This window comes from Tenebrio molitor, chromosome 7 (assembly GCF_963966145.1).
Source record: "Tenebrio molitor chromosome 7, icTenMoli1.1, whole genome shotgun sequence".
Lineage (NCBI taxonomy): Eukaryota > Metazoa > Arthropoda > Insecta > Coleoptera > Tenebrionidae > Tenebrio > Tenebrio molitor.
The window spans coordinates 13330957-13346920 of record NC_091052.1 but is presented as its reverse complement, the minus strand read 5'-3'; the positions used below and the strand labels follow the sequence as shown (position 1 = coordinate 13346920).

General features: G+C 44.6%; 5 protein-coding genes and 1 long non-coding RNA gene across 11 annotated transcripts in view; 4 read left to right on the top strand and 2 right to left on the bottom strand.

Moving 5' to 3' along the window:
• Window positions 1-7297, top strand: part of Sema2a (Semaphorin 2a) — a 281547-nt gene extending 274250 nt beyond the window's left edge. For all 3 annotated transcript variants that reach the window (XM_069054101.1, XM_069054100.1, XM_069054099.1), the window contains 7 exons: window positions 559-829; window positions 4161-4391; window positions 4445-4858; window positions 4909-5185; window positions 5233-5424; window positions 5482-5725; window positions 5780-7297. In XM_069054101.1, coding sequence (XP_068910202.1) covers window positions 559-829; window positions 4161-4391; window positions 4445-4858; window positions 4909-5185; window positions 5233-5424; window positions 5482-5725; window positions 5780-5851 — 1701 coding nt within the window. In that variant the 3' untranslated portion in view covers window positions 5852-7297. The remainder of the gene's footprint in view (window positions 1-558; window positions 830-4160; window positions 4392-4444; window positions 4859-4908; window positions 5186-5232; window positions 5425-5481; window positions 5726-5779) is intronic.
• Window positions 7298-7617: 320 nt separating this feature from the next.
• LOC138135386 (WD repeat domain phosphoinositide-interacting protein 4-like) lies at window positions 7618-9407 on the top strand. Its single transcript, XM_069054107.1, has 7 exons — window positions 7618-7982; window positions 8029-8103; window positions 8150-8342; window positions 8392-8572; window positions 8625-8833; window positions 8878-9101; window positions 9160-9407. The coding sequence occupies exons 1-7, from the start codon at window positions 7934-7936 to the stop codon at window positions 9273-9275; spliced, it is 1047 nt and encodes a 348-aa protein (XP_068910208.1). The 5' UTR covers window positions 7618-7933; the 3' UTR covers window positions 9276-9407.
• On the bottom strand, window positions 9290-9820 carry LOC138135392 (small integral membrane protein 20). The gene is made up of 3 exons (XM_069054117.1): window positions 9633-9820; window positions 9523-9579; window positions 9290-9471 (listed from the first exon to the last, which is right to left on the bottom strand). Exons 1-3 carry the CDS (start codon window positions 9745-9747, stop codon window positions 9428-9430), a joined length of 216 nt encoding a protein of 71 aa, XP_068910218.1. The 5' UTR covers window positions 9748-9820; the 3' UTR covers window positions 9290-9427.
• Window positions 9821-10391: 571 nt separating this feature from the next.
• Window positions 10392-14645, bottom strand: Kal1 (Kallmann syndrome 1). Of its 3 annotated transcripts, none has more exons than XM_069054102.1 (7): window positions 14307-14575; window positions 13484-13679; window positions 12445-12762; window positions 12194-12396; window positions 10951-11092; window positions 10678-10898; window positions 10392-10624 (listed from the first exon to the last, which is right to left on the bottom strand). In XM_069054102.1, exons 1-7 carry the CDS (start codon window positions 14508-14510, stop codon window positions 10463-10465), a joined length of 1446 nt encoding a protein of 481 aa, XP_068910203.1. In that variant the 5' UTR covers window positions 14511-14575; the 3' UTR covers window positions 10392-10462. The 3 variants fall into 3 exon arrangements, with proteins under 3 accessions (XP_068910203.1, XP_068910204.1, XP_068910205.1); XM_069054103.1 differs by lacking the exon at window positions 14307-14575 and adding an exon at window positions 13872-14051; XM_069054104.1 differs by lacking the exon at window positions 10392-10624 and having other exon boundaries at window positions 10771-10909; window positions 14307-14645.
• Window positions 11092-12163, top strand: Ptth (Prothoracicotropic hormone). Of its 2 annotated transcripts, XM_069054115.1 has the most exons (4): window positions 11092-11431; window positions 11486-11701; window positions 11746-11864; window positions 11912-12163. In XM_069054115.1, exons 1-4 carry the CDS (start codon window positions 11429-11431, stop codon window positions 12114-12116), a joined length of 543 nt encoding a protein of 180 aa, XP_068910216.1. In that variant the 5' UTR covers window positions 11092-11428; the 3' UTR covers window positions 12117-12163. The 2 variants fall into 2 exon arrangements, with proteins under 2 accessions (XP_068910216.1, XP_068910217.1); XM_069054116.1 differs by having other exon boundaries at window positions 11092-11701; window positions 11912-12162.
• Window positions 14646-15256: 611 nt separating the features above from the next.
• LOC138135393 (uncharacterized) lies at window positions 15257-15947 on the top strand. Its single transcript, XR_011160965.1, has 2 exons — window positions 15257-15488; window positions 15602-15947. It is a non-coding gene; the product is annotated as an uncharacterized lncRNA (long non-coding RNA).
• Window positions 15948-15964: the final 17 nt, after the last annotated feature.

The following is a 15964-nucleotide window of genomic DNA, read 5'->3' as shown; positions in this document are numbered from 1 at the left end:
GCATTACTTTCTCCCGTGTTTTACTTATTTATTCCGCCATTTGCGTCCGCCATTGAGGTTATTACGGTCGACTGTCGTGCCGAACCGCTCCCGAATTTGACTCTAACGATGGTCCACATTTATTAAATCTGGTGAGAGTCGAGTGGGACCCGGTGGTGGTGGCGGCGTCGTTATCTCGTCGAAAATTTAATAAGAGAAAATCCCCGAGCGATTGCTTCAGATTTAGCAACACTCGCTTAACTTCAATTAATATGTCTGTAATGTTGAAGATTTCTTGATGTTCCCCGTGCCAACTCGTGCGGAAGATACCGCGCCGAACACGTGATTTAAATCCGAAATGGATCCCCCTCGGCATAATTGTCTGCCGTGTACATCGAGATACATAACGCTGAATCTTTGATAAATTCCACCGAATCAACGCACTCAATTGAAACGAGATAGAGCCGTTTTGTTAAATCAACAAATTGCGGAAATTAATGGCGCTGCTGCGTCAGCTCTTCACTCGTTGTGTTACCATTATCGTCATCGTTTTTATTTTTTTTTATTTTTTTTGTGCAGGGGAATCTGACCCACCTCAGCCGCAACACCTTCGTACCGGGAATAGGAATGGGGATCGCCAAGTGTCCCTACGACCCTGCGGACAATTCGACGGCAGTTTGGGTGGAAAAGGGCAACCCCGGAGACCTGCCCGGACTCTACTCCGGAACCAACGCCGAATTCACCAAAGCCGACACCGTCATTTTCCGGACGGACCTCTACAACCTGACCACCGGCAGGAAGGAGTTCAGCTTCAAGAGAACCCTCAAGTACGACTCCAAGTGGCTGGACAGTGAGTATCGCACCTCCGTGCTCGGGATGCGGAGGAATTTCATAAAGCGACCCTCGCAATAAAATAATCCGATGACCATCGTTCACGTCGCGGGGTGACTCCGTGTTATTTAGCCCCGCACTAATAAATAATTTTTCTTTATTATCTCATGTCGCGGGACCATTAGCCGAAATTAGTCCCGCCGAGACATTAAAATTTCGTTAAATTCGTGATTTTAAGCGGCGCATATTACAACCCCCGCCGTAAATCCGACGGGTGGAAACGTCGCGATTTACGCAGAAACATCGACGACATCCATTGTATCGTGCCGGCGTAGATTTTCGCCGCAATTACCGATTCGATTTTTTCCGGGGGCGGCGAGTCGTCGTCCCGCGTTAAACGCCACCGCCGCCGGCTTATGTGTATTAATATCTTCTGTCTCATTTGGCGAAAACTCGTAATGCGATAAGCGTGATCGTTTCCTGCGAGCTCGCTGCTAATTCGGACGGATCACCGGAGTCGATCTTTATTAGTGTTGAGGGATACGCGGAATTCACTACCGGAGATAGTAATTCCCAATGCCGTCTAGAAATGGCGTCATCAAACAAAAGCATGTGCCAAGTCGGGATAATTAAAACGGGGAGGAGGCTTCGCCTTCATTCCTGCTGGTCCGCGTTTCTTTGATCGCCTCACCTCGCTCAGATGCGATCCGCACGTCTCGCTCTAACCGCGAAAAAAGGACCGCACCAGGAACACCATTTCGTTGAGTGGTGGAGGTGACGAATTGTTCCGGCGGGAGACACCGGTTCTCGCGACGCCGTAACTTTCCACTCCAGGTAACGGTAACTTTCAAAACATCTTCAAACATTCGCAAAACCTTCACGAAACAAATACAGCTTCAACCCTCGACGTGCAGTCTGCTGTTTTAATGGAGTAACTTTCAAAGTCTTCCAAATTCTGTTGAGACTCTGTAACCGCGTAACATTCATAAACTTTCAAAAAGCTGACGTCAACAGCTCTGTGAGGTGTAACCCCCAGAGTTTTCTGTCCCAGCTTGTACTGTAACACTCGCTCTTTCAAAAAGTAAACGTAACAGCACCTGTCGATTTTATGGGCACGTGTAACGTTCAACGGTAACTTTTAACGAGTAGATTAGGGGAGTTTGGAAGGTTTCGGGTGAAAGTAAAGCAACTGCTTGCGATTCCGAAGGCAGATCGGTGAGTTTTGTGCGACTCGTGGGGCTGGTGCGTCTGCACGTTCGTCTGTCGTTCCGATAAGCCTCTGCAAATCCAGGTCCGTCTTATCAGCGGGGCGAAGTTCTAAGTAAACGTCTTAGCCGGCGAGCCACTTAATACTCGTTTTAATAAGTAACGGCGCGGAGAGGTGGCATGTCGGGCGAGGTGTTCAAAATTGAAAGTGCGGTTTTACGGCGCGACCATAAAACTGTTTAAAGTGATGGGGGCGGGGAAGTTTCGTAGGTAAGAGGGGCCTCGGAGCACTTGGCCCGGCCGCAACGACGCCGCCGCCACAAATGAAATTTTCAATATCAGAACGGCGTCAGGATCTGTGTGCAGATTAGGCGGCGGAGAAATGTAAAATCGGCGGAATTAATGTCGCCGCGGCCAATTAGTTTTTCCAACAGGTGACACCGGCGGCGCCCTTTACAGTCGTCTTATTATTTCGGGGGCGGACCTGTTTCATAATTTTCTAATTTCCATTCGCTCCACCTTGCATTTACATACATATTATCCCCGGTCCGAAATTTTTACGTCCCGGAATGAAGTCGCTCCGACATTTAAATTTCACGGATGCACTTCTTATATAAGTAAATTGTCGAGGAAAAGGCAACTTATAAAAATGTAAATCGACCCCGAAATTAAATTATCTAGACGAGATTAAACTAATCTCTCGGCCCGAAATTATTTAAAACCGAACCTCGGCGCACTCGCCCCGGACAGAATAAAATAAATTTGCACCGGAAATGCGACGAAAATAATAATTCGTTCGGTTTTAATTAGTTTCATCGGCCGCATTATGTGTCGCGTGTTTTTCTCTCTGTTTGCAAACCGAATTAATTCGTTTCATATTTTCTGTCATCATTTTACAATTCAAATTTATAAAAAATCCGCATTATTAATTTGAAATCAGTTTGGTGTTCGACTGCTAATGGCACTAAATAAATTTATCAAGCATTTGTAGCGTGTAATTGACCTACATAAATTACGACCAGGCTGTATCAATTGGACCAAATCTGGACGTGCACCGGTCCAGAAAGACTTTGTTGGCGTGTCGGGACATTTTCGGTGAGGGGGCGGCATCGAGAGTTGCGGGAGGGAAAGAAGAGGTCACGGGGGATCGATGTATTAGACACCTGAGCGTTCAGACGGAGCTCAGGGCCGTAATCATGCATGGAGTAATCAAGTTAGGTAGGCAAGGACCAACGAGCGGAAACACCTTTGAGTATCCCGTTACCCATTACAGGCTCGTTCTAATCCTGCACCTGCAGGTTCCCATAGCCACCGAGGGTAACCTCCAACCTCGATGATGTCGCCCTCGTTCGGCTCTCCGCTCTATGATTTAATTATCGACTGTGCTCGCGCACCGCTCACCGTGATAATACAGATTACCGGTAATTGGATTGGCGAATTTGCGTTTTACCGGACTCGAAAAAGCCCACCCGACGCTCGCTTTTTACACGCTATCCGGAAAATTGCGATCGGAGCGCTCCGGACAATCGCCGCCCGATGGAGTCTTCACGGACGGGACGACGGACCAATTTATCTCTCAAAAGGTCCACATATCGCACCGGTTATTACGTCCATTGTGCGACATCTAGCGAAGTCTCCGAACGAGTTATGGGTGCCGAACCCGAAAGAAGGATGATTTCGACGAAATGTAGATCGCGCCCAACACAATCACGACGCGATGGAATCCCACCAGAAACTGCCAGCTGCATTACATTTTCACCGAACGACCAAGAAAAAACCAAAACAACTCTGCTCTTGTGCGACGCCGACTCAAAACTCCGATTTGTAAAATACTCGCAAACAATTACACCGATCGATCTGTACATCTGCAATTATTCGAAAATAAACTCGCAAGAGCTAGTACTTTTGTACTCACCGTTCAGACTCCAAAATTGTCTTCGATAAAACACTAAAACACTAAAGACTAAACTGCCATTTTGCATTTTGAATCTGTCAAATATAGTTCTTTTGTTACAATATAGAGGGCGCTGTACCTGTCACAACAAACGTCAACAGATTTCAAATTTCGTGATTTCGATTGATTCTTTATTAGATCGAGACGAATTAAAGGGGTCCAAGATGATGAAAATATTTTCTCTGTGCAGAACCGAACTTCGTGGGCTCGTTCGACATCGGCGACTACGTCTTATTCTTCTTCAGGGAGACCGCCGTCGAGTACATCAATTGCGGCAAAAGCGTGTACTCGAGAGTGGCCCGAGTGTGCAAAAAAGACACCGGAGGAAAGAACATCCTGTCGCAGAACTGGGCGACCTACCTGAAGGCCCGACTGAACTGCTCGATCCCCGGCGAGTTCCCTTTTTATTTCAACGAGATACGTAAGTGTCGAATCATCGTCTGGTTGGTCGAAAACGTTGACGCTTTTCTTTAGAGAGCATCTACAAGGTCCCGGGCGACGACACGAAATTCTACGGAACGTTCACGACTTCGACCAACGGTCTGATGGGCTCGGCGATCTGCTCGTTCACCCTCACCGACATCCAGTCGGCCTTCAGCGGTAAATTCAAAGAACAAGCTTCGTCGTCGTCGGCTTGGCTGCCGGTCCTGTCCAATCGCGTCCCGGAGCCGCGACCCGGAACCTGCGTCAACGACACCGAAACCCTCCCCGACACGGTCCTCAACTTCATCCGATCCCACCCTCTGATGGACTCTGCCGTGATGCACGAGCACGACAAGCCGGTCTTCTTCAAGAGAGACGTCTTCTTCACCAGACTGGTAGTTGACAAGATCAAGGTGGACATCGGCGGTGCGGTCCTCGACTACACCGTCTACTACGCCGGAACCAGTAAGTCCAAGGGTCGATCGTCGATTTCTCGTATTGACCGCCTCTTCCAGACGAAGGACGAGTCCACAAGATAGTCGAGTGGCAGAGAGACAGCGACGGCACTTCGTCGATCCTTCTCGACGTGTTCGACGTCACTCCCGGAGAGCCGATCCAAGTGATGGAGATTTCCAAAGAGCACAAAGCTCTGTTCGTCGCGTCGGACTTCCGAGTAAAACAAGTGGACCTGGTGATGTGCAACAGAAGATACGACAACTGCTTGAGATGCGTCCACGATCCGTACTGCGGATGGGACAAGGATTCCAACGTGTGCAAGCCATACTCTCCAGGGTCGGTATTCCAATTCTCGCGATCTCGTCTCAATCGAGAGGTTTCAGGTTGCTGCAAGACGTCTCGAACAGCACCGTGGACGTGTGCGACAGCAGCGTCGTCAAGAAGAAGATGGTGGTGACTTGGGGCCAAAGCTTGCATCTGGGCTGCTTCCTCAAGATGCCGGCGGTTCTGGCGTCGCAGACGATCACCTGGTACCACTATTCCAAAGAGAAGGGCCGCTACAAGATCCAGTACAGGTAGGATCGAGTGTGTGTGATCGACTCGACGATAAAAATTAATTGCGATTGTTGTAGACCTGACAAGTACGTCGAGACTTCGGAACACGGTTTGGTGATCATCGCCGTGACGGAGGGCGACGCCGGACGGTACGACTGCTGGATGGGGGCGTCCCTTCTCTGTTCTTACAACGTGACGGTGGACGCGCACAGGTGTTCGCCTCCTGCTAAGAGCAACGACTACCAGAAGATCTACTCGGATTGGTGTCACGAATTCGAGAAGTACAAGTCGGCGATGAAGACCTGGGAGAAGAAGCAAGCGGTAAGTGACCGGTGGGTGGGTGTCGTTCGTCAAGTATTGTATTGTGTGTTGCAGCAATGCGCCTCCAGACAGAATGACAGCAACCAGAACAGTCACCCGAACGAGATCTACCGACCACTGGTCTGATAGCTGATCCAGCACGGTCCCCTTGCTCTCACGTTTTTAGGAATCCCACTGTATTGGACTCTCGTTCTCTTCATGTAAATATGTAATTCGCCAGACTTACCAAAGTGAATCAACGATCAATCAGTGAAAGTGCCCTGTTTATTTGTGATGGACGGTGCGAATGAGTGCTTTTAACTGTCGACTCGGTTGTCTTTTGCAGGAATTTTTCGTAGGGACGTTTCGATGTAAAAAGTTTTTTGGATTGGTTCGACCCGTTCTTTTCGTTCGCTGGTTTTTGTGTTTGTTTCGGGAAATTCTCTAAATATTGTAGGTCTGTGATATATATGTACCGTAATTGGAGGTTTATCTTGATTTGACGATTTTTCACTGCGAAACAATCAGCTTGAAACAAACTGATGACTCCGGACCAAAGTGGATGATGGACTTGACTGTTGAGCGCGGATTAGTTAAATCTGAAATATTGTAATTTTAGTGCGTATTCAAAGCAATACTTTTCGCTTGCAAAGTGTTGGTCCCTTAAAATAATATATACCCATTGTAAATACGTTCCAGAATTTGTACTACATTTTTTAATGATTTGTGTGAACAGATCTCGCTACTTTTGTCGGACTTGCCACCAACAAAACTCGCACACGATCTGTTATGATGAGTATTTTAATTCGTATTTAAGGACAATCACTTCTTGAACAGATTATATATTTTTCGTTTCGTGTGACTCTCGATTTGTTCATTTGCAAGTTGCATAGTACGAATGTAAAAAAAAAAATATACAACACATATATTGTTATCATATTTCAGAAGTCTTATAGTATTGTTTGTTTGATGATATTGTACTCCTGTAAATACCTATGTATAGTTATTTATAACATCTATGTAATTTATACTATATTGTAGAAATTACAGTAAGACGTTTCCCGTAGCTATGCTTTAGTTTACTGTGCAACACGAATCGTTCCATTTTATTTTCACCATCATTTCGAGTAATAGAAAGATACATATCTTTGTCTGCAATAAATCCCGTCGTCTCGTTTTCATTTATTCTAAGATGCGTGCTTTATCGCTTATAATTTATCCAAATTTGTAGATAAGTATTCTTGTTACGAATTTAAAAACGTAGAGATTTTCATAACTAGCAAAAACTCATCCGCTTCTATGAAGCGATAAAAATATTATGTAATAGCATTAGTTTTTCTATTAATACTTGTATTTTTGTTAAGTCGACACTCTCATTTTCAATTGTACCAATATAATCATCGAAATTCCCGTGCATACGAGCAAACTTAAATTTTAGTGCGTTGTTTTAGTTGTTTTGTGTACCTTTTTGTAAATACCTACATCGCCCATAACATTAGTTTTCGCTATAGCAGAATGACAACCCAGTGTAAATTGTAATGGCTATGTCGCTATTGCTCTGAAATTATTCTCAATAAAAATTATATAAGAAAATGAGGTGTTTTTCACTTTCCGCCATAATTCGAAAGTGGCGCCAGTGCTGTTGCGTTGTGCAAATGCAGATGGCGCTACATAAAAAATTCAACGTCAACTCTGTCCCATTAAAAAAAAATGATTACACTTTTCGTAAATAATTGAGAGACATGGAGTGACAAGCAGAGCTCCAAGAACTTTTCGCTTTTATGTCATCCTGTTCCGCTTTTGAAATCATGACGTTTTCCCCGATGCAAAAAACGCGAGATCTGAACTACCTACAGTCGCGTCACTTAGTAACACTGAATACAGAATATAGAGGGCGCTGTATCCGTCAGCACAAACGTCAATAATATTTATATCAACAAATAAAACAATAGAACAGCTGATGGCTGCAGAAATAGGGTCATTTCGATTGACCCTCCGTTAACGCGATTTGCAATTCTTGTGATTTTTTTACGCTCAGTTCCTAGAATAGTTAGTGATTAGTGGACCGCCATCCTAGTGACTTTATGCCTTTTTAAAAATTCTCGTTTGCACGTGGTAACTTCTTTCTTGAATTGCGTCGTTCGTCCAGTGTTCACCGCACGTTGTCGTTCCCTATTATAATCATGTAAAAAGAAACGCAATAAGTCCGTAATTAATTCACTTGCCATCATGAACATCGACAGAAAAATTCTCAGTCTGAGATTCAACCAAGACCAAGGTTCGTTGACGTGTTTTTGGTAAACAATAGTAATTTGTGGTTGCAGGATGCTTCTCCTGTTGCATGGAGAGCGGTTTAAGAATCTACAACATCGAGCCCTTGGTGGAAAAATGTCATTACGGTAAGCCTCACGCACATTTTTCCCCTTTTATACCATTTCTCTCCAGATGTTGAGACAATGGGCAGCGTCGCCAAATGCGAAATGTTGTACCGCAGCAATTTACTAGCGGTGGTGGCGGGAGGGACGCGCCCCATGTTCTCCGACAACATCCTCCTGATCTTCGACGACTTGACGAAAAAATTCATTTTGGAAATCAGCTTCGCGTCGACGATTCACGCGGTGCGCTTGAGAAAAGACAAGTAAGCCCCACGAGTTGTTCTGCAGGACTGTTTTATCGCCCGTTTTCAGGATAATCGTGGCCTTATTGCATCAAATCCACATCTTCTCCTTCCCGTCGCCTGTCCAGAGACTCTTTTCGGTGGAGACCATCGCCAACCCTAGGGGCATCCTCGAGTTGAGTCCATTGGGAACTGGCGACAAGCAGATCCTGGTTTTCCCGGGACACAAAATCGGGAGCGTCCAGATCGTGGTAAGTGCACAACAGATTTTGTTGACTCTCTGGATTGCACAGTTCGAATCAGGATCTGGGGTGTACGGAAAGGGACGTGTCCTGCGCCCCCGTCTGGATCAGCGCCCATAAGGGCGAAATCGCCTGCGTGGCGTTCAACCAAGAGGCGACCAAAATCGCAACCGCGTCCGTCCAAGGCACCCTGATCAGGGTGTGGGAGTTGGCGACCAAAGCCAAACTGCTCGAGCTGAGAAGAGGCACCGACCCCGCCACCATCTATTGGTACTACTTACCCAGTCCTCGAACGATTCTATTGTCTGTCTCAGCATCAATTTCAGTCACAATTCGGAGTTTCTTTGTTGCGCGGGCGACAAAGGAACGGTCCACATTTTCGCGGTCAAGGAGCCGTCGAGGAACAAGAGGATGATATTTAGGAACGCGAATTTGTTCACGAGCTATACCAATTCGCAGTGGGCGCTGGCCACCTTCACGGTCCCACCAGAGTCCGCGTGCATTTGTGCCTTCACCAAAAACAATTCTACAGTTATTGGTACAAAAACAAACCAAATCTTACACAATAGTTTTTTTTGTTTTGTTTTTTGTTTTAGCGGCGTGTCTGGACGGAACGTTTCACAAGTATGTCTTCAATAGAGATGGGATTTGCAATAGAGACGCGTTCGACATGTTTTTGGACGTGTACGACGACGACGAGAATCTGTTGTGACTTGACAGTTAGCATTTCCTTTGTTAATGAAAACTATCAATCAGTTTATTTTAAGAACGACAGTAACATTTTTTCACAATTTTTATATGTTTCGACATGTCTCAATTTTTCAATACAACTGTACTTATCTAACGTGTTTTACTTGTTTACGCTTACGACTTCTTCCGGTCAAAAGGATCCGACCATACTTTCATATCTGCGAAACGTTAAATTGGCACGTAATTTTGATATGGTGTAAAATACTCACTGCCAGGCTGTATGTCTTCCTGTGCGACGCCTCTCCTATTCCTCTCTTGATTTTTTTCTACAAAACTCCATTATAACATAACCTCACTTTACCAATTAACTATCACTCACTGTATTTTTCCGTGTTTATCATTGGATCTATAGCTATCGGATACAGAGCTAAACCTATCACTCCCACTATGCTTCCGATGAAGACTTTATATCGCCAACCGATTAATATCGTCATTTTACAATATTTTTTTTTAATCCTTCTAATTTTTGAGGTTATGTTCAGATTACAAAGTATAACTGGTTGCCTAACTAAGTAACTACAATTAATTTTTTTTTATAATTATTCTGTTCATACAAAAAATTAAAAGACAATAATCACGAAATTGAAGATCTTTACTCTTGCTTCACTCATTTTAAGTAATTTTGGACAATCGCAGTCGAAGAGTTTCTCTCTGCTTCTTTGCAGCGAAATCTTTGTTGAAATTTATTTTCATTCCTGAATTTACGTAAATATCTTTTCAAAAATGACGATATTTCTGTTATAGCTTCAGCTAGATCAAATCTAAACCTGTGTTTTGTACACTCGACCGTGTGGAAGTAAATGTAAAAAAACTGCAAGAGTTTCTTTTTAGGATTAGCTGAGAAAAATGCAAATAATATTTAGCAAAAATGGTGGAGGCGCCAGGATATTTTTTTCAGTAAAAATGAAAATAAGTAAATCAACAATCCCATCTAAAATTGCTTTGAGTGATAAGGCTTGACGAGAAAAAATTTGGTCTGGAAGAATAGACATCGAAAGGAGCAATACAAAAGTCCATTGTCCTTGCTGTATTAAAAAGGGAGCTATTGTGATGTGAAATTTTGGAAATTAAACTAAAATTAAATTGTCAAATTTGATTTATTTCCTCGAGACAACATAAATAACAATTACATACTTTTCATTACATAATTTACTTTATACATCGTGTCTTGCGATTCTTCCGTTTAAAATCTTCACAGTTTGGAGTGACAAAAGTGAGAGTATCTTCGCTCCCTCCTTGATCCGCAACTTTCCTCACGGCCACTTTATATTGACAGTCGAAATGAAGATCGGACAAATCGAAATGAGCCACCTGCAACTCATTCCAAGAACTACTCCACTCCCGACTCCCCAACTCCCACTCACTCTACTAGTTGCAGCTAATTTAAATTTATTTTGAGACTTTGAACTCCCGTAACACGGGCCAGTCCACAAATTGATCGTGTACGTCGCGTTATCCTTTTGAGGCCTCCACGAGATTCTCCCCTTTAAGCCTCTCCGCGACCAGTAAAGCTTCTGCAGGTGAAGTCCCTCCACTTTGCTCTTGAGCACCGATTTTAACGACAAACCAGTTCGAAACACTGTGACTAATCAGAGACTAAATTTTAAGGTCGATTATTTTTTGTAAAGCAAAAGTACCATTTGTGTAATTTGTGGTGTTCAGGACTAGTCCAGATTTTTGACCCTTCAGGCGGTTTTTGCCGAACTGTACGAGAGCCTGGATCTGCAGAAAGTACAGAGAGTTGGGCTGGAGGTCTTCCAGTAAAAATCTAGTCCGGTCCTGGAGGGAAAAAATAAATTAAAGGCGCGTGGTGCGTCGATGAGACGTTCCAGATTGGATGTTTTGAGTCTGGAAGTGTAACACTCCAGTGAATTATTTTTAGACGCGTTGTTTTCGATTTCGTAATTTTTTTTTCTTCGTCGAGAATGAGCGTCAGTTCAATAAGATGGGACAGGGTGACACCCTTTCCTTTTATCCTCGTGAAACAATGAAATTGTAATACAATATCATCACCCACGAAAGTTAATGGATGTATTATTACGGAGTATATAAAAGGAGAACAAATGTCAACAGAGCAGAGTTACTGAGAAGTAGCCTAACGGCTAAGCGCTAAATATGGTCGGTTTCTGTTAATGTTAATCGTACAGCATTAATTCTCTCTCTGACTTGCAGAAAAATCTAATAATATTTCTATTTCTAATATCAACTTTCTTTACACTGAACAAATCGATGGAAATAATGAAAAACAGAAACTACAGACTTTTAGACTACGACGAGATGAACAATTCCGAGGAGAGCAAATGTGTGGACAACGATCTTTGTCGCAACACTTTCGGAGAACAGGTCAAGAAAGAGGTGCAAGAAGACGAAGAGTCAATATTTGCGTCGGTGAGTAAAAGAAAATAATTCTTTCAGTCGTTCACAATTTTCAGGACGAGGACAAAAAGAAGACGACAAGATTAGCACCTCATTATCACTCAACTCGTCCGATGCCTTGTTCGTGCGGCATCGACTTTCGCCTCCTAGACCTGGGCCACCACTACTTCCCCCGGTAAGCCGCCCCCTTGTTCCAACAGTTGTGACAACGTTTTCGCGCAGATACCTCCACACGGGAGTCTGCAAATCAGAGATCTGCCGCGGGTTGTACCGCTGCGTGGAGAGACACTACAAGGTGCGAGTGTTGAAGCAGCGCGACCCTCGCAGCCCCGAAATCAAGACCACGATGACCCTGCCCGACACCCTGAAAGGCATGTGGCAGCCCGAACTGGTCACGGTGACCGTCGCTTGCGAATGCTCCTTGTGAAGTGTTTTATACTTACTCTGTATGAAAAATAACTACCACTAACCCAATTATACCATGCAACTACCGCCGCCTCTTACTTTCGACACCACCTGCTGGTGCACTAGCACCGAGTCCAGCGCCTTCGCCCCGTGCAGCCTCCTGCTCCAGAAGATCTTGTAGCGCTGGATGGGGAGGTCGGAGTGCGGAGGCAACCACCGGATCTCGCCGAAAAGCGTGCCGTTCGCGTCGCTCCACAGGGCGCTGACGGTCACGTTTTGCGGCGCTTTCGGGGGCTTGGGTCCTGCAAGTCGGGGCCTAATCACGACGCCTCTCGACCCGTCACACTTACTCGAAGATGCGCCGAACGTGGGGGAGGTTTTCGAGAAACCTTTGGTGCCATTCTCGTTCACCGCCGCCACTCGAAACTGATACCATCGTCCAGGCTTCACCAAATTCTTCAAAGTGTACCCAGAAGCGTTGGTGCGTGCGCAAGGTGTCCACTCGCTCAGGTGCTCTTCTATGAAGTTGCGACCGGCGTGGTGGCGCTCTTCTATCACGTAGATCACGCTACCACTGGGTGGCTCCTCGTCGGAACTCCACTCGATCAAAATGGAGCGCTTTTTCACAGTTTCGGTGACCCTCACGTTACGGGGTACTTCTGGGATCCCTACAAAGCAACAAATCTTCTTGTGACAGAGCAAAATAAAAAAAACACCACCTGTCAAATTAGGTTGTCAAACAAAAAGTCACCACAGTTAGTGATTTTTGTTTGTTTGGTTGACGTAAAAAATCAAAAATAAACCGTCAAATTCACTCAAAGAGTCTGATAAAAATGCTTGGAGGCAAGAAAACAAGTCAATCGTAGTTAATTTGCAATAAATTGACTTAACGGACAATCACTGGCGCAACGATAATTATTTTAGTTTTTTAATTTTCCACTAAACAACGTTGCCGGTTGTATTTTCCTTAGAATGCAGAGTTGGTGGTTTTTTGACAATAGATAACCCGGCTCCTCCGCCATAACATTTTTTTTTTTCAAAAACGCTACTTTACGACAACGATAAAGCTTCAGTCGATGAAGAAAATTTTTTTAATCGCGTCGACTTCGCTGTAATTTTGTTTGGCGAATCCGGTGGTCCTATTGGGATGCAAGGCGGGAGTCGTGTGGCAAAAACTAGGCCATTATTTTGATATCTAAACCAGTTTATTAACTTGCCGAAAATCAATCAGTAGTGCAGTGGTGGAGTCGACCAGTTATTTTAATTTTATGGTTCCCAAATTGTTGTGATTAACTGGATGGAGAAAATAAACACGCAAAAAATTATGTAAATTGATGGTGCAGGTCTGCATAAAACTTTCAACAATTCGGCTATGATAAAATGGCTTACCTGTTGCCGACGAGAGGTGGTCAGGGTCTTGACATGTCACTCCGCAACTGTGTCGACAGCATTTAGCCAGTCCTGGACACTGAGAGTCTTGACTGCAAGTGGTCAAACAGACGGCGTCGAAAGGGGACAAAAGCGTCTCCCGTTTTGGACACAGACCGGGTTTGGTCAAGGCTTTTTGCAAACAAAGCTTCACGCACTGTAACAAACGTGCGCGATTTTAGTGGAATTCTAGTTTGCGTCAATAGACCAGGGTCTAGGCGTCCTCCTTGTCGAGATCCCTCGGTTGCATTTGCATTTGCACCGAGGCAGCGACATTTTCAAATCGGTGTGTACACATGTGCAGATACAGTTTAACAATACAGCTTCATATATGTCAGTTGTACATTACCTTCTTTATTGGGTTGATGGCCTTCATGTGCAACACATATCTGCAGATGCAGACTTCACTTTTATCTTAGGTATCGATAAATAAACAGTACATACTGTAGAGAAGTTTTCTCTTGGTGGTGGTTCATTGAATAACAAGCGTGAGCAGTTTCGGAGAAATAGATACGCTAATTAAGCAAGATAAGACATTTTCGATGCATTTCATCAATAAATAATTAGGAGCGATTAAATGTACATATTAAAAAACGATTATCTAGGTATGTTCTGTTATCGAGAGAATAAAGATGACCCCGCGTTTATCAGTGCGAAATAAAAAATATGTTTAGAATAATTTCGTGTGTTTAATAAATCTGAGATAATCTGGCGAGACAAGACATTTTTTATGTGGGATTAATCGACGGGTGGGTGTGTTTTTTCCGGGTCCAATTAGTCTTACCGGAGTTTTGTTTGTCCAGCAGCGTGCCTCGCAGCGCGCCCCCATCAGAGCGTCCTCTTGTCCAAACGGGGGTCGCGTCTTGTGTGCGTCGGCGGCGTCGAAAACACTCGCGTACACAGCCAGTATCAGTACCGCAAGTAGAGCCATCGAGAGTACGACGAATCGCAGTCGTTCGTTGAGTGGTACTGGCGGTGGCACGCTCATGACAAGTTAGCTGCTGATCTAGCCGCAGCGACCTGCTTCATAAATGCATCCCGACTTGTTATGCGATAACTTACCTACTTTCATCACCTATATGTATTAACGGGAATAGTGCCGCAACCCACCCGGTCGCGCAGGTTTCACACGCGAGTCGGAGAAGGACGCAGCAATTTCCTATCGCTTTATTTTTGTTAGTTTGCCGATTATGTGTGTTTGGCACGGAGGTACAAAAGAAGCCAGCGCGCTTGGTACTTCCTCCGATCGGCTGAAATGGAGATTTTAGACAGTCGAGTGGTACCGGAAGTTGAGCGCGACCAGGTCGACAAACCGTTCTTCTTTTTCCTAGAAAATAGTCGTCCTGGCCTGACCTAGGTGCCCTTGATGCGTCGTCAAATATTTCACAAATGAATTCTTTGGCGCACGCAATTTTTCTCCAAACAGGTTCTCCGCGATTTCATAATCGTAATTAAAATGATACCGAGATTAATGCCCATCCCGGAAGGATTAATTTCACGTGAGCGTAACGGTCGACTGTTTTTTTTTCTTCATTTCGATGAATAAAAGCGTGGTGACAGTAAACTTGCAGTACCTCGTGAGGATGAGGCTAAACCAGCGCACTTGCACCTATAATATAAGTACAACCCGCTCAACAACAATGATCCCGACTCGTGCAAAATGGGACATGGTTAAATGGGTGCGTGCGAACAAGACCACGTCGGACCATTTGTGCATAATCGCGTGGAACTTTTCGTCCACCAAAAACAAAAACGAACGTGCGGTGGCAAACTAACGCCGATTTTATGATCGTATGCTGGTGAATAATGACATCTCATGCTGGATATAAGCGGAGTATTGAATTCTGATTAGGCCGGAGACAGCTTTATAGAGGCGGCAAAATCTATAAAGATGGTGATCGCATCTTTGATGGTGGTCGCCACCGCGGTGGCCTCCATGGCGTTCGCTGCGCCTAATTTCTTTTCGGTAAGTTGATTTTTTTGCACTTGCGTGCTTAAAATGGTCCGCAAAAACTCCGCCTTTCATTTTATTTTTTTTACGTTCACGGATCGCATTATATGAATCATCTTTTGCTTCAGATCGGTTATGACATTTGTGATGAGTGTTACGACGACCCGTTTACCGCTCTGATATGTGCTGCGATTTGCGAAACGGAAGAAGAAGAAGAAGAGTGTAGCGGCGAAGTGACAACAAAGCTGGAAGAGAGTACCACGGCTGGCGAAACTACTGAAGGTTCTACAACGGCTTCGTCTGGAAGTAGTGATTCTTCGACGACTGCGTCTGAAGGGGCAACTACCGCATCGACTAGCGCCACCACCTAAAACATACAAAATCTTGAAAAATCTCCAAGACTAAAATATTCTGCACGCCAGTATTTTGTATAAACAAATTTTTTCCCTTGAGAAAATAAAATAATGCACTTTCGGAATGACTTTTGATTT

What these genes read in the sequence shown, in the direction of transcription:
- LOC138135392 (XM_069054117.1), bottom strand. Translation starts at nt 9,747, where the DNA reads ATGACGATATTAATCGGTTGGCGATATAAAGTCTTCATCGGAAGCATA. An exon ending in GATAAACACGGAAAAATACA is followed by an intron (nt 9,580 to 9,632) that starts GTGAGTGATAGT and finishes GGAGTTTTGTAG; the next exon opens with AAAAAAATCAAGAGAGGAAT. An exon ending in GGAAGACATACAGCCTGGCA is followed by an intron (nt 9,472 to 9,522) that starts GTGAGTATTTTA and finishes AACGTTTCGCAG; the next exon opens with ATATGAAAGTATGGTCGGAT.
- LOC138135386 (XM_069054107.1), top strand. Translation starts at nt 7,934, where the DNA reads ATGAACATCGACAGAAAAATTCTCAGTCTGAGATTCAACCAAGACCAA. An exon ending in GGTGGAAAAATGTCATTACG is followed by an intron (nt 8,104 to 8,149) that starts GTAAGCCTCACG and finishes ATTTCTCTCCAG; the next exon opens with ATGTTGAGACAATGGGCAGC. An exon ending in AAACAATTCTACAGTTATTG is followed by an intron (nt 9,102 to 9,159) that starts GTACAAAAACAA and finishes TTTTTGTTTTAG; the next exon opens with CGGCGTGTCTGGACGGAACG.
- Ptth (XM_069054115.1), top strand. An exon ending in AAGAGTCAATATTTGCGTCG is followed by an intron (nt 11,702 to 11,745) that starts GTGAGTAAAAGA and finishes CACAATTTTCAG; the next exon opens with GACGAGGACAAAAAGAAGAC. An exon ending in GGCCACCACTACTTCCCCCG is followed by an intron (nt 11,865 to 11,911) that starts GTAAGCCGCCCC and finishes GTTTTCGCGCAG; the next exon opens with ATACCTCCACACGGGAGTCT.
- Kal1 (XM_069054102.1), bottom strand. Translation starts at nt 14,510, where the DNA reads ATGAGCGTGCCACCGCCAGTACCACTCAACGAACGACTGCGATTCGTC. An exon ending in CCACCTCTCGTCGGCAACAG is followed by an intron (nt 12,763 to 13,483) that starts GTAAGCCATTTT and finishes GTTGCTTTGTAG; the next exon opens with GGATCCCAGAAGTACCCCGT. An exon ending in ACCAGCAGGTGGTGTCGAAA is followed by an intron (nt 11,093 to 12,193) that starts GTAAGAGGCGGC and finishes TTTTCCCTCCAG; the next exon opens with GACCGGACTAGATTTTTACT.